Source organism: Eschrichtius robustus, chromosome X, assembly GCF_028021215.1.
Source record: "Eschrichtius robustus isolate mEscRob2 chromosome X, mEscRob2.pri, whole genome shotgun sequence".
Lineage (NCBI taxonomy): Eukaryota > Metazoa > Chordata > Mammalia > Artiodactyla > Eschrichtiidae > Eschrichtius > Eschrichtius robustus.
The window spans coordinates 134808279-134821837 of record NC_090845.1 but is presented as its reverse complement, the minus strand read 5'-3'; the positions used below and the strand labels follow the sequence as shown (position 1 = coordinate 134821837).

The 13559-nt window shown below is 55.9% G+C and overlaps 2 protein-coding genes across 2 annotated transcripts in view; one reads left to right on the top strand and one right to left on the bottom strand.

The window, feature by feature from the left end:
- The window catches only part of TEX28 (testis expressed 28), a 53711-nt gene that overhangs the window by 22555 nt on the left and 17597 nt on the right, over positions 1-13559 (top strand). The gene's annotated exons all lie outside the window — the stretch shown is intronic.
- Positions 10165-10959, bottom strand: LOC137757354 (melanoma-associated antigen 10-like). Its single transcript, XM_068534069.1, has one exon. The coding sequence runs from the start codon at positions 10957-10959 to the stop codon at positions 10165-10167; it is 795 nt and encodes a 264-aa protein (XP_068390170.1).

The window sequence follows — 13559 nt, the reverse complement described above, 5'->3', positions numbered from 1 at the left end:
TTCCAGAATTTACGTCGTTGACCAGTGCGAGCTGGCTCAGTCACGTGTGTGCCCGCGTGGTGCTGAGCCCTCGGGGCCCTGCCGCGGCTGGTATCGGCACAGCCGGCAGCGAGGGCGACGAGGCCGAGGCTGGTGGACGGGCAGCCCCGGGCTGACCACGGGGCTGAAGGAGGCTCGGGCAGAGCTGGTGGCAAGTGAGTCCGCCATCGATCGCCAGACTCACGTGGCTCTGCCCGCTTCGGCCTCCAGGGTCACCCTTACAGAGTCTGGAGCACTTGTGACGCAGCCCTCTCTCTCTCTGAGCCACCCTTTCCGGTTGAGAAGCCTTTCCACTGTCCTAGACACTGTCGCCTGGGACGCCCTGGGAACAGAAGTCAAGCCCAGGGCTCGGGACCAGCCTGGCCTCTCCTCTGGTGGCCCGGGCACGAGTGGTTCGGCGACTCTATGTGGCTGTCACAGGTCAGCCTGTGAAGCCCCTTCTCGCGTCCCCTTTACTCCTGCGGGAGCTTGGGCAGCTGCCTCTACCCAGCCCAGGAGGGCGGGAGCTCAGCCAACGCCAGTGCGCAGACATGCGGTGCAAAGTCTAGAGGGACTCAGCGCTGGCGTGAGGTACGCCGCTGCTCTCTTTACTGACGCCAGGCAGCCTAGATTTCTTAAATCAAAAGGTGCCTTTGGTGAAAAGCAGAGAGCTTGATATTACAGTCTGCACAATCTCCCCTTTCTCTGTAGAGTTACACGTAAGCAAGTTCCCCACGGGCTGAGGTGAATGGGAAAGTGGATTTTAAATAGGAGCATCTCCCTGTGGTCCCAGGTCAGGAGGCCTATGGAAGTCCACGACCAAGAGGAGAGCAACCTACTCCTTAAAAGTGAAGGTGTGCCCCAGTCAATGAACCCTAGAAAGGGGCTGAGCGCGCATCAGCGGGCCTCGGGCTGTAAGCGCAAGCAGCCCGGGCCGGGCGGCACCTGCAGGTCAGCGCCCAGGGTGACGGCACTCCTCTCCTGCACCGCCCAGTGTGCCCGTCTCAGGGGGCCTGCTCTACCTGCCGCCAAAGTGCAAAGAAGGGAGCCCCCAGTCTTCTGGTTCTGGTGGACTGGTGTGTGCGCTCTCTCCTCCCGCTGAGCTCGGGGCTCTTATCTCGACAGTATGACCGTGGAGCCTGTCCCGGACGTACAGATGGCCAAAAAGCAGATGAAAATATGCTCAACATCACTAATTCTTAGAGAAATACAAATTAAAACTACGATGAAGTACCACCTCACGCCGGTCAGAATGGCCATCATTAAGAAGTCTACAAATAACAAAGGCTGGAGAGGGTGTGGAGAAAGGGAACCCTGCTACACTGTAGGTGGGAATGTCAGTTGGTGCAGCCACTATGGAAGACAGTATGGAGGTTCCTCAAAAAACTAAAAATAGAGTTGCCACATGATCCAGCAATCCCACTCCCGGGCATATATCTGGACAAAACTCTAATTCCAAAAGATACATGCACCCCTATATTCATAGCAGCACTATTCACAATAGCCAAGACATGGAAGCAAGCTAAATGTCCATCGACAGATGAATAGATAAAGAAGATGTGGTACATATATGCAATGGACTACTACTTAGCCGTAAAAAAGAATTAAATAATGCCATTTGCAGCAACATGGATGGACCTAGAGATTATCATACTAAGTGAAGTCAGACAGAGAAAGACAAATACCATAGGATATCACTTATATGTGGAATCTAAAATATGACACAAATGAACTTTTATGAAACAGAGAGAGACTCTCACAGACATAGAGAACAGACTTGTGGTTGCCAAGGGGGAGAGGGGTGGGGGAGGGAAGGATTGGGAGTTTGGGATTAGCAGATCCAAGCTAGTATGTATAGGATGGATAAACAACAAGGTCCTACTGTATAGCACAGGGAACTATATTCAATATCCTGTGATAAACCACAATGGAAAAGAATAATTTTAAAAAAAATGTAAAGAGAAAAGAGATAGTTTCCTGTGGACAGATCGAGCAGCCCAAACTTAGCTACAGGTGGCTTCAACCCAAACAGGCATGAAGAGTTAGATTGTCAGTTCAGACACCTGAATAACAGACACTGTTGCCCTGTCAAGAGCTTCACAGACAGAGACCAGGCAGGCTTCTCAGAGTCCAGAGCCTGGAAGGCAGGCACCACTTTGATGAGGTCCCAGGGAGTCCTGGAGCTGCTGCTTTGCAGGCCTATAAATTCAATTTTAGCAGTTCCTCCAGAGATAACCAGGTCCTGGGGGCTGCTCAGTAGAGACAATGGGACACTAACACACAATTTATCAATCTCAAGGTTTTTCACTATTGAGTGGAAATTTGCAGAGAAGCAAGCAGGGGAGGCAGTAATGATCTATGTGATAGTGGGTCAGAGTTGGAGACATCAGTAAGCACTCTTGTTTAGCTTAATATATATGCAGATGATTACATATAAAATATTTAGAGATATATAAATAAAGAGTAGTAAGCACACATATAATTCTTTGCTCTGTCAGCCAAGGGGTCCTAGAAGCCATGACACCCCAGTAGCAATGAGCACACGTAGTGCCCAGATCTAGTTTTTTCATAGCGTTTTACAATAAAAGGAACAAGGGATCCATGGAGAAATTGATGATTCTAGAATTGGGACAGGAAATATGCAAAATGAGCCTGGGGCATCTTGTAGTGTGTGAAAAGAAAGTGCTCAAAAAAAAAAAAAAAGAGCAGTATTTCCAGGGGTATGACAAAAGTATGTACGAAGGGAGCTAACAGGAAGAGCACCGAGGGCCAATCCTACAACAATTTGAAAATAAAAATATATAAAGTTATATTGGATTTTACCCCCAAAGTGTCATACAAATACCATGAGTCCATACTGAGAAAAATAAATGATTTATTAATTACATAAATAAGGAAGAATAGACACATCTCCCATAGAGAAAACTTCCAGTTTATACAGGTACTTGCACTTCAAGAAAGTGCAGCACAACTCCTCACCCCTGAAGTATGGACCACACGTAGTGACTTTCTTCCAAAGAGGACAGTATGAAAAGGGGGCACAAAACAGTCACTTTACAGTGTAGACACCTGACAAGCACTACCTCAGCCAGATGCTCAAGGTGAACGTCATCAGTGCTCAATCGTGCTAATGGTGTGTACACACTTGGCATGGTGTGATGAGAATGGCATTTTACATCTGTAATCCTCCTCCTCCACACTCATAACCCCAGACTAATCATGAGTAAAATAGCAGACAAATCCCAACTGAGGGACATGGTACAAAATACCTAATGAGTGCTCCTCAAAACTGTCAAGATCATCAAAAACAAAGAAACTGTTAAAGCTAAGAGGAGGCCAAGGAGACATTACAACTAAATGTCATGGGTTTCCTGGCTGGATTCCTGGAGTGGGAAAAGGACATTTAGGTAAAAACTACAGAAATCTGAGTAAAGTACGGGCTTTAGTTGATAAAAAATAATGCATCAATACCTGCTCATTAATTGTAATAAGTCTGTCATATTAATGTAAAATGTTAGTAATAGAGGGAACAGGTGAGGGGCATGTAAGAATTCTGCTATTTTCACAAAATGTTTTCAAATCTTAAAGGAAAAGGTCAAAATAAATAAAGTCTATTGACATTTTCAAAATAAAAAGGACAAAAGGAAACTTTGGACAAAAGGTGATGGGTATGTTAGAAAAGGAAATAGAAAGGAAACCAAACACAAGCACACAGAGCCTGTAAGTGTGAAACAAACCCTTCCTAAATTATCTTCAGCTTTCCCTCTCCCTTAACCTCCAAGCCCATATGATACACAAGCCCGGCCTCTTCCACTGCATAAACATATCTGGAATCCACTTTCTTCTCAAGCCCCGCAGTCAGTGCCTTGATCCAGCCTCATAGATGTTTGCCTGGACTACGGCAGGAGCCCCCTAATGAGGCCAGGTGTAGACCTGGAACCCCGTACTTGCTCAAGAATGGCTTTAGGATATCTGCCAGTGTTACTTAAAGAGGTCTGTCAAGACCCAGGCAAGATTCAGCTTGTTGCCAAGGAAACGGGAGTTCAGAGCAAACCATTAGGTATGCGTGGGGAAACACGGGCTTCTCAGAGGAGCGGGACCTTGACTGAGAGTCCTCAAGCCAGGGCTGCTGTCTAATCTTCCCCACTCTGGGTAAGATTGGTTTGGGAACTGCGTGGTGTGTGCCCACACAGAGGCTGCTGCTAAAGATGCTGGATCCTGGAAATGCCTCCAGAGAAGTCAGCGGGGTTGGGGGGGTTGCTTTGGGCCTCTTAGCTGCCACGACCCTGAGGCAAGACGTCACCCACACCTGACGGTCGCCTCCAATAAGGGGCAAAAGGAGTGTCTGTTTCCAGAGGTGCACTTCTTCCATCCTGGAGTGTCCCGCAGGGACGTGTCCCAAGAGTACACATTTCATGATGGGGTCCAGGGCTACAGCCTGGGGAAAGGTAGATCTTGGATACGCAGTAATAATAGCCCCTTGGCATTGAGCACCTACACTGGGTCAGGCACTTCATATGCAGGTGACACCTTGTGGCATATTTGTTTGGGGTTAAATTATGCCCCCCCAAAGGTATGCTGGAACCCTCATCCCCAGTACCTGCGAGGGGAACTTATTGGGAAATAGGGCCTTTGCAGATGTAGTCGAGTTAAGATGAGGTCATTACAACAATCCCACTACTGGGCATATACCCTGAGAAAACCATAATTCAGAAAGAGACATGTACCACAATGTTCATTGCAGCACTATTTACAATCGCCAGGACATGGAAGCAACCTAAGTGTCCAACGACAGATGAATGGATAAAGAAGATGTGGCACATATATATGATGGAATATCACTCAGCCATAAAAAGAAACGAAATTGAGTTATTTGTAGTGAGGTGGATGGACCTAGAGTCTGTCATACCGAGTGAAGTAAGTCAGAAAGAGAAAAACAAATACCGTACTCTAACACATATATATGGAATCTAAAAAAAAAAAAAAAAAAAAAAATGGTTCTGAAGAACCTAGGGGGCCGGCCAGGAATAAAGATGCAGACGTAGAGAATGGACTTGAGGACATGGGGAGGGGGAAGGGTAAGCTGGGACAAAGTGAGAGAGTGGCATGGACATATATACACTACCAAATGTAAAATAGGTAGCTAGTGGGAAGCAGCCGCATAGCACATGGAGACCAGCTCGGTGCTTTGTGACCACCCAGAGGGGTGGGATAGGGAGGGTGGGAGGGAGACGCAAGAGGGAGGGGATATGGGGATATATGTATATGTGTAACTGATTCACTTTGTTATACAGCAGAAACTAACACACCATTGTAAAGCAATTATTCTCCAATAAAGATGTTAAAAAAAAAAAAAAGATGAGGTCATTAGACTGGGCCTAATCCCATATGACCGGTATCCTTAGAAGAAGAGGGCAAATTGGCCGTAGGCATGACCAGAGGGGAGACAGCCATGTGAAAATGAAGGCAGAGACTGGAGTAATCCAGCCATAAACCAGGGAACACTTGGGGACATCACGAGATGGAAGAAAGAAGAAAAACCCTCCTCCAGAGCCATCAGAGGAAGCATGGCCCTGCCAGCACCGTGATGTTTTTCACTTGAGCCTTCAGAAAAGGGAGAGAAGTCGCAACCCCACTGGCAACTTCAATTTGTGCTGCCTTGTTGGGCGGCTCCAGGAACCGAACACAATCTCATATCAAGGCTCAGAAGTTGTACTGTTACACTCTCCATTCTACAGATGAGGACGCTGAGAGCCTGACGTCGGACCCTGCCCACGGGGACTCTCCTAAACCCTGTCAAGACGCCACCTCCCCTGAAATGAAGATGAGACCCTGGAGGAGAGGTGGGATCTAGCAGAGAGGGCGTGAGGATGGAGAAGGTTTCCATCTGGACGTGGGGGTCCGAGGCACGGCCCTCTGAAGGCGGCTCTTCTGCGCAGGCTTGGGCCCTGCTCTCTCCTTCCACTGCCCACTCCGCTCCCGTCTCTCCCGGCGGCGTGGTGGCCCCACCTTCTCCTGCAGGCTCACTTCCCCCGGCAGACTGGCTGTCAGGCAGGCGGCAAGCCTGCATTCAAAGCACGGGGACCGCCGGGCTGGAGGACTCTCACAGTGTCCTCACGGGCGTGAGTGTCTGTGCCCTTCAGGGCCCTGTGGATGCACCTCCTCTGGATGCTTGAGCGCACGTGGCTTTGCACCCTGCTGCTGTCTTGTGAATGTCCCTTGGCTTCACACCCTGCATCCCGCCACCATCCCAGCCCTATCCCTGTGCCCAGCCCCGTCCCTGTGCCCAGCCCCAGCTCAGGGACCAAGGACAGGCAAAGGCCCGGGACCCCTTACTTGCTCACGAAGGCCCCTCAAGCAGCAGCCGGCGATGTTTGCCACAGAGGAGGGTAGGCGAGAGGCAGGCAGGAGGTCAGCGCTTTGCCAAGGGGGCTGGAGCTCAGAGCAGACTTTAGCTGGGGCCCGGGAACGGGGGCTTCTCGGGAAACAGGGCCACGGCTGAGACAACTCACACCAGCCCCTCACGGGGCAGGCTCAGGGCACGCAGAGGACGTCAGACCTTCCCGCTGATGGGCAGGGAGCTCCCGTGTGCTCTGCCCCGCCCTGGTCAGGACTGGCTGGGTGCCGGGGTGGTGTGTGCTCGTCCAGAGTCTACTGGGGAGGGTACTGCTGCCCCCCTGAAAAGTGCCTCCCGGAATGTCCCTGGGGTGCTCTTGGCGTGTCCCGGCCGCTGCTGCCCTGCCTGCCGCGGCCGTGCCTGGGCTGGCGCTGTCCCCCATCAGTCAGTTCACTGCACGAACGGGCACTAGGAATCCCTGCCTACCCCCGGGAGTGCCCCACGGGGGTCTGGTCCCGGAGCACCCATTTCCTGCTGGGGTCCAGGGCTGCAGCTCGCCGGCAGAGGCGCCTGCTCCCACCGGCCGCCCCCGGCCAGCCCAGGGCAGGTCACATGGGGTCTCGTGGGCGCTGCCCCTTCCCCCTCTCTGGGGCGGCTGACCCTCTTCACAGCCTGCATCACCGGGACCCCAAAGCCCTCTCCTGCCTGGCTCCTTTCCACATCCTCATGCGGGTCTGCGGGTGGCTGGGGCCTGGGGGAGCGCCCTGGGGACCACCCCTGCCATCTGCTGCAGCCTGGCCCTCTGCTCAGACACCCTGATCGGGGACACCAGAGTCCTAGCCGGCCCTGCGCGGGGCTCACAAGACGCCCCTCTGCCTCTCGCACTCAGGCTCAAAAACCAAAACCTCACGGTCACATTCAGAAGGCCATCAGTGTACTCAAACATTTGGGCATTACGTAGGGAATGATTTCAAAACAACTCGGAAGCACAGAGATTCGCCCCACATCCACGCGGCCATGATTATCATTTGCCAACCACGAGGAGACTCGCCGGGTGGCTACATCACGTCCTGCCAGCTCCACCCGAAGCATGATATTGGTGCGAGGGGATGCTTCTCTGGCACTTTCAGATAAACACACGTGCATGAGGTCATCAGGACCGGGGCCTAAGCGGCTCTCAGTGGGGGGACAGGCAGGGCAGAAGCCAGGCTGCGCAGACCGAGGCCAGGTTCCGGAGAGAGTGGGCGCTGGGGGCAGCGGGGTCACCCCGGGGGGGACTCGGGGCTGGGCCCCCCGAGGACGCCCCCGACCGCAACAGGGCCGTTTGGCAGCTGGCGGCTGCCCTCCTGACAGAGACTCAGCACAGCCCCGCGGGGACGGATGGGTGCCGCTCAGGGACCTAAGGGTGCGGGTGGCTTGGGGGAATTCCCTCCGCGGGCTCCCTGTGGCGCAGCCTCTCTCTGGAACACCTCCAACCCTGCCCAGGGCCTTAAAGGCACAGAGTCTGGCATCTCACATCTAAGGGTCAAAGGTGCAGGACTTAAGACCCTGGGGGAGGAAACACAGTGGTCTGTGTCTGTGTTGTCATGCCTTGAGGATTAACCCCCGGCCCCGCTGTGCCTTCTACACAGTTGGCCGTGACAAAAGTGCTTCTGCTCAGAATTCAGTGGCAAAAGGTCATCACGTGACCCCTCCTAAGTAAAGAGGACTGGCAGTGCTGTGTCCCCATTTGTGCGGGGAGGAGAGGAAGGCAGGATGGGGACGAGCACCTGACGTCTCTCCAAGCCCACGCTGCCTAGTAGAGGCTCAACAGAAGCAGCGCTTACCATTTGTGATGACAAAATCCCCTTCTTTTCCGGCAGGAGTGTCTGAGCAGGTCACGTTGGCCTTGAAATTCTCCTCCTTTTCCAAGTGCCCGCCTGCTATGTGGCAGGTGCTTCAAATCCAGGATCACACGTTAACGTTCACGTTGCTCTACGGCGCTCAGCAGGGAGGGCTGCCTCTTTAGCCCCCGGCGCCGTCTGCACCTCCCACGGCAGTGACCTCACAATCTCATTAGGCCCAGAAGTTGCTCCTTCCTTTCGATGCCAGGTCACGGCCCGAACCTGTGGGTCTCTGATGCCGCCACATTTCTGAACCTGCCTGAACCCGGGGACACTGGCGGACATTGCTTCTTTAGTGGCTAGGACTTATTTCTAGTATTATTCTGATCCCAGACTCTGTCCCTCTTTCCTCTGGAAATTCTTTTCTTTTCATGACATCTCAGAGAATTTGCAGCTCCATAGGAAACGGAATAGAAAACCAGCCAAAATTGCTGCTCTGTGTGTTTTACTCCTGGAGGATGTATTATTCAATTTGGATGTGTGTGTGTGTGTGTCTGTCGGCGGGGAGGGAGGGGTGGTGTTTTCCCCAGCTGGGCGCAGCTCACGCAAAGCTCCCAGGATTCCAGTCACACAGCGAGTCCTTTCCGCTTTGGCAGCCTCTCTTCGTTCAAACCACCTATTTTCATCCGTTTCATCCCAGTGAAATCTAGACCTTGCTCACAGGTGGCCAAAGTAAACTCCAGGTGACTAAAATAGTCGTTTCAATATAGTTGGTAACTGGCTCTCCCAGGGCAGGGAGAGCAGGGCCAGCCCAGGGAATACTGAGCAGTACTTCAAAGCGCAAGATCCTCACTTCTCTGGAAATCCTTGCAGATGGTGGGGATAAAACACCTGCCGCTTCAGTGTGGTCCACCGCGACGCGACAAGAGCCGGCACCCCTTCCTTCCTGCCCCAGGACGGGATTCCTCTCGCCTTTATCCATGATCCATAAGGACATCTCACAGCCATGTCCCATTTCAGACTTTCCCCTCAAACCCAAGACACACCCTCTGCAGGTCTGGCTGCTGCCACCACCCAGCTCCATCACCATCACCTCCCACAGAAGGAAGCCCCGCTTCCCAGAGGCCCAAACTGCCCTGGCTCGGGGCACTTACACTCCAGGGCTCGCTCCTGGAGCCCCACCGCCTCGTCCCGTGTTGACTTGTTCTGTGGGACTTGGGGGACGTCTCACCACCTTCCTCATGTGACTGCGGCTCCTAGACCATCCCCCTAGGTGTGGGTGTGTCCTGCTTTTCCTAGCATTCCCGCTACTAACACAGGCCCTTCCGGAGAGCAGAGGCTCCCTGGAGGTGTGCGGAATAAACAAGCCAGTGGGCAGGGGGCTTATTGACGCAGATTAATCTTCTCCTACTTTCTTAAAATACCCATGCAAATCCAACTGAACAGAGATAGTTAGTGTTATAGAATGACAGACAAGACAGGGAAGAAGCAAGAACTGGAACTACGATTACTTTTATTTTTCTAATTCTTCCCCCATCTATATTACTGCTAAGTACTTCCACATTTCCAAAAGAGTTCTAATTCTTATTTCCTGTTATGTTGTACACGGTCACAAAATGAACTGGGATATTTCCCAACCTCTCTTACAGAACAGCAAAACTCTTGTTCTTGAACTGGATTAGTACAAATACAGGTGGGATCAATGTCATGCACAAAGTTAGACACTGAAGCTTGTTTAGTCTTCTATTAAAAGAACCAACATCTGACAAATTCCTAAAGAAAACAGAGATGAAATTCCATGTCATCATACACAACAGGAACCCAAAGATGCTGCACACCGGCTTCCCCCAACTCGCCCGGACCCTCACTACTTAGAAGGCTGACCGCTCCCTCTTCAAACTCAGAGGGAAGGATCAGCCTCCCTTCCTGCCCCACGGGAGAAGCTGCTGGACGTGGGCCTGGAAGGAGCCTGGCTGCTGCTCTGGCTCAGGCCCCCTCTTCCTCATCGCTCACAGCCTCTGCACACAGGGATGGGAAGGACCTGGGATCCAAGGTATTGACACTGGGCAGATGCTCCAGGACCTGACACTTGCTGGTCTCCGCGTGGGCCCGGGGACCCCACAGGAACTCGTAGCGGGCGGGGTCGCTGTGGGGCACCTGCCGGTACTCCAGGTAGCCCTCCTGCACCCACACTTTGGTGAGCAGCTCCCTGGGCTCCCCGTAGATGCAGTGCTTCCTCCCGGCACACACCCCCATCACGCTAAGTGCTTCCCAGACCTCCTCCTCAGGGGCGCGGTCACCGTACAGGGCGATCAGGCACAGGACCATCACCAGGAGGCCGGCCTTGGGCCTCTGCCCGTCGCTCAGCACTGCATCACAGGTGAGGCCCAGGGTGGGGACCAGGACATAGGTGCACTCGCGGGGGTCCACCTCCTTCACGTCCACGCCAAACACCAGCTGCATGCACTCGCAAGCTTGGCTGAAGACCACGGGGAAGTGGTCCCGATGGTCACGGAGGACCATATTCAGCATCTCCGCCTTGCAGATCGGCTCCTTGGTGCGATATTTGAGGAGCAGGAACGCCACCAGGTCAGCCATCAGCACAGTAAGTGCCTCCTGGGGCAAGGACTCGGCATAGGCGGAGGAGGGGGCGACGGGGGAGGAGGAGGACGAGGGGGATGCGGCCTCCTCCCCCGCAGCCCCGAACAGCTGCGCCTCCACCGGGCCCTGGGCCTGGACTGGGGCCTGAAGGTCTGCCTCAGGCTGGCGCAGCTCTCTCATCTCGACCAGGGGCCTGATGACTGGGGTGGGGCCGCCGACGGGACTCTGGGCAGGGGTGACAGATACGGACCACGGACCTGGGGGAGAGAGGGGGTGTGAGCGGCCTCGGCGGAGAAATGCACCCTGGGCAGCTCTGACAAAGGCCACTTACAGGGCTCGCCTGGAGGGGTGCCCTCGGGCCTCACAGGGGCGCTCCTCCTGGGCGGCCTGTCCCCTGCCAACCTGAAGAAGGAAGCGACGTGGCCTCTCAGGGTGCAGCCAGCGCAGCCCCAGGTACCGACCGGGGCTGAGAGGGGTGTGGGGAGGTGCGGTGACTTGGGCCTTGTGGGGTCCCCTGTGTTCTGGGATGGGGAGCCCCTGGGTGCACACTCTGGGCACGCACCTCACCTTGACTCCTGGCGCTGCCTTGGCCTCCTCTGCTCTGTGGCCTGAGGACACGTGCCTCAGACCTGGGCCTTCGCCTCCCGGTTCCTGGAGCCCCTGTAAGAGGAATGGAGGGGGCACCTCGGGTGTAGATTGTGGCACAGCCCTGGGCCCCTCGGTGCTGGCAGGAGGGGTGGGCCGGACTCTGTGGGCCCCCCATTGTTCCGGGGATTGGGCTCTCCTCAGTCTTCTCTCGAGGTCCACACCTTGACACCTGGCAGATCCTGAGACTCCTCCCTCTGCTGACCTGATGTTTCCCCTCAGACCAAGGTCCTCCCATCCCTGGACGAGTCCATCCCCAACCACGTGGCAGAGGTGAGAGCCTGCAACGTCAAGTCAGCCCTGCCCGGGACCTCCCAGGGCTAATAGCATGGGCGAGCTCCTCTGAGGTCCCCTCTGTTCTGGGGCCCAGGGTCCCCTCTGTCCTCCCTCAGGGTCCTCACCTTGACGCCCGGCAGGACCTGGGATACCCCCCCTTTGCCCACCTGAGGCCCTGCCCCTTACCCCAAGTCCCCACTCTCTCTGGGACCCGGATGTCAGGAAATGCTGCCTGGGGTCATCCCGCCCCGGTGTTGCCCAGGGCTGACCACACGGATGGGTTTCTGTGGGCTCCCCTCAGTCGTCCCTCAGGGGCCTCGCCCTCACTCTGGCAGCACCTGGACCTTCCCCTCTAACGATCTGAGGCCCCGTTCTTTATACCAAGTCCCCAGGGTCTGTCAGACCTGATGGGGAAATAAAGAAACAATGCGTGTGCCCATCCTACCGCGGGGCCTCCCAGGGCTGACAGCAGGGTCGGGGATCTGTGGGGCCCCCTCTGTTTGGGGCCCAGCATCTCCTCAGTCCTCCCTCAGGGGCCTCAACTTGATTCCACGCAGGACGTGGGATCCTTCCCTCCGCCCACCTGAGACACCGCCCCTTATACCCGCTCCCCAGTCTCTCCGCGGCCAGGATGTGAGGAAGTACTGCAAGTGCTCATCGTGCCCTATGGCCTCCAGTGCGACCTGGAGCTTCTCGATGCCTCATGCAGGGGGCCAGAGCCCCTCCCTGGACCCCCACAAATCCATCTGCCATGGCCAACAGCCTCCACCAGATCACAGCAGCCCCAGCGCCTGCCCCTCTCAGCACCACTTATGCCCCTCGTGGCCAGGCAGCTCCTCCCCGCCCCCCCCCCGGACTACATCCCTCCCATAAACCCTCCCCCAGCAACCAGCTGGTGGCACTCGTCTCTGGGCCCTGCAAGCCGGGCGCCCCCCATGCTTAGAGATCAGACTGCCTCTCTCACCTCCCCACACCGGGGAGTCCTCCCCCGAGCACCCTCAGAGCCAGGGGCTCTCGCCTCTCGCACCCCAGACGCAGACCCCACCCCTCTTGCCCTCGCCCACCCGGGAGCCGGAGCCCCCTTCCTGCCACGAGCGTCCTCCGCCCCCACCCCACCCCACCCCCCGCCCCGGCGGGAGCTCCCATAACGCCTACCGCACCCGCGGCCGGGAGTCCTCCCCATCGACCCGGGCCTCCGCCAGGAGTAGCTCCGCCTTCCTCCCGCCACACGCAGCAGCCGTTAGCCCTCGCCTCGTGTCTCGGCCCGAGGAGGGGGAGTGGCCCGCCCGTCGCGTCCTCCCCACTCCCACAGCCAGTCCTCCTCTCCTCTGGCCCCCAAAGCCGGCCCCACCCGCCCAGCAGGAAGCCCTCCGCTCTGGACCCTCCCCCACTACATCCCCCCATACACCCTCCCCCACCCACCAGCTGGTGGCACTCGGCTTTGGGACCTGGAAGCCGGGCGCCCCCCCATGCGTAGAGATCAGACTGCCTCTCTCACCTCCCCACACCAGGGAGTCCCCCCCCCGAGCACCCTCAGAGCCAGGGGCTCTCGCCTCTCACATCCCAGATGCAGACCCCACCCGTCTTGACCCCCCCCCCCACCTGGGAGCCGGAGCCCCCTTCCTGCCATGAGTGTCCTCCCCCCCCACCCCACCCCCTGCCCCGGCGGGAGCTCCCATAACGCCTACAGTGCCCGCGCCCCGGAGTCCTCCCCATCGACCCGCGCCTCAGCCAGGAGTAGCTCTGCCTTCTTCCCGCCACACGCAGCAGCCGTTAGCCCTCGCCTCGTGTCTCAGCCCGGGGAGGGGGCCCGAGAGTCCTCCCCATCGACCCGCGCCTGCGCCAGGAGTAGCTCCGCC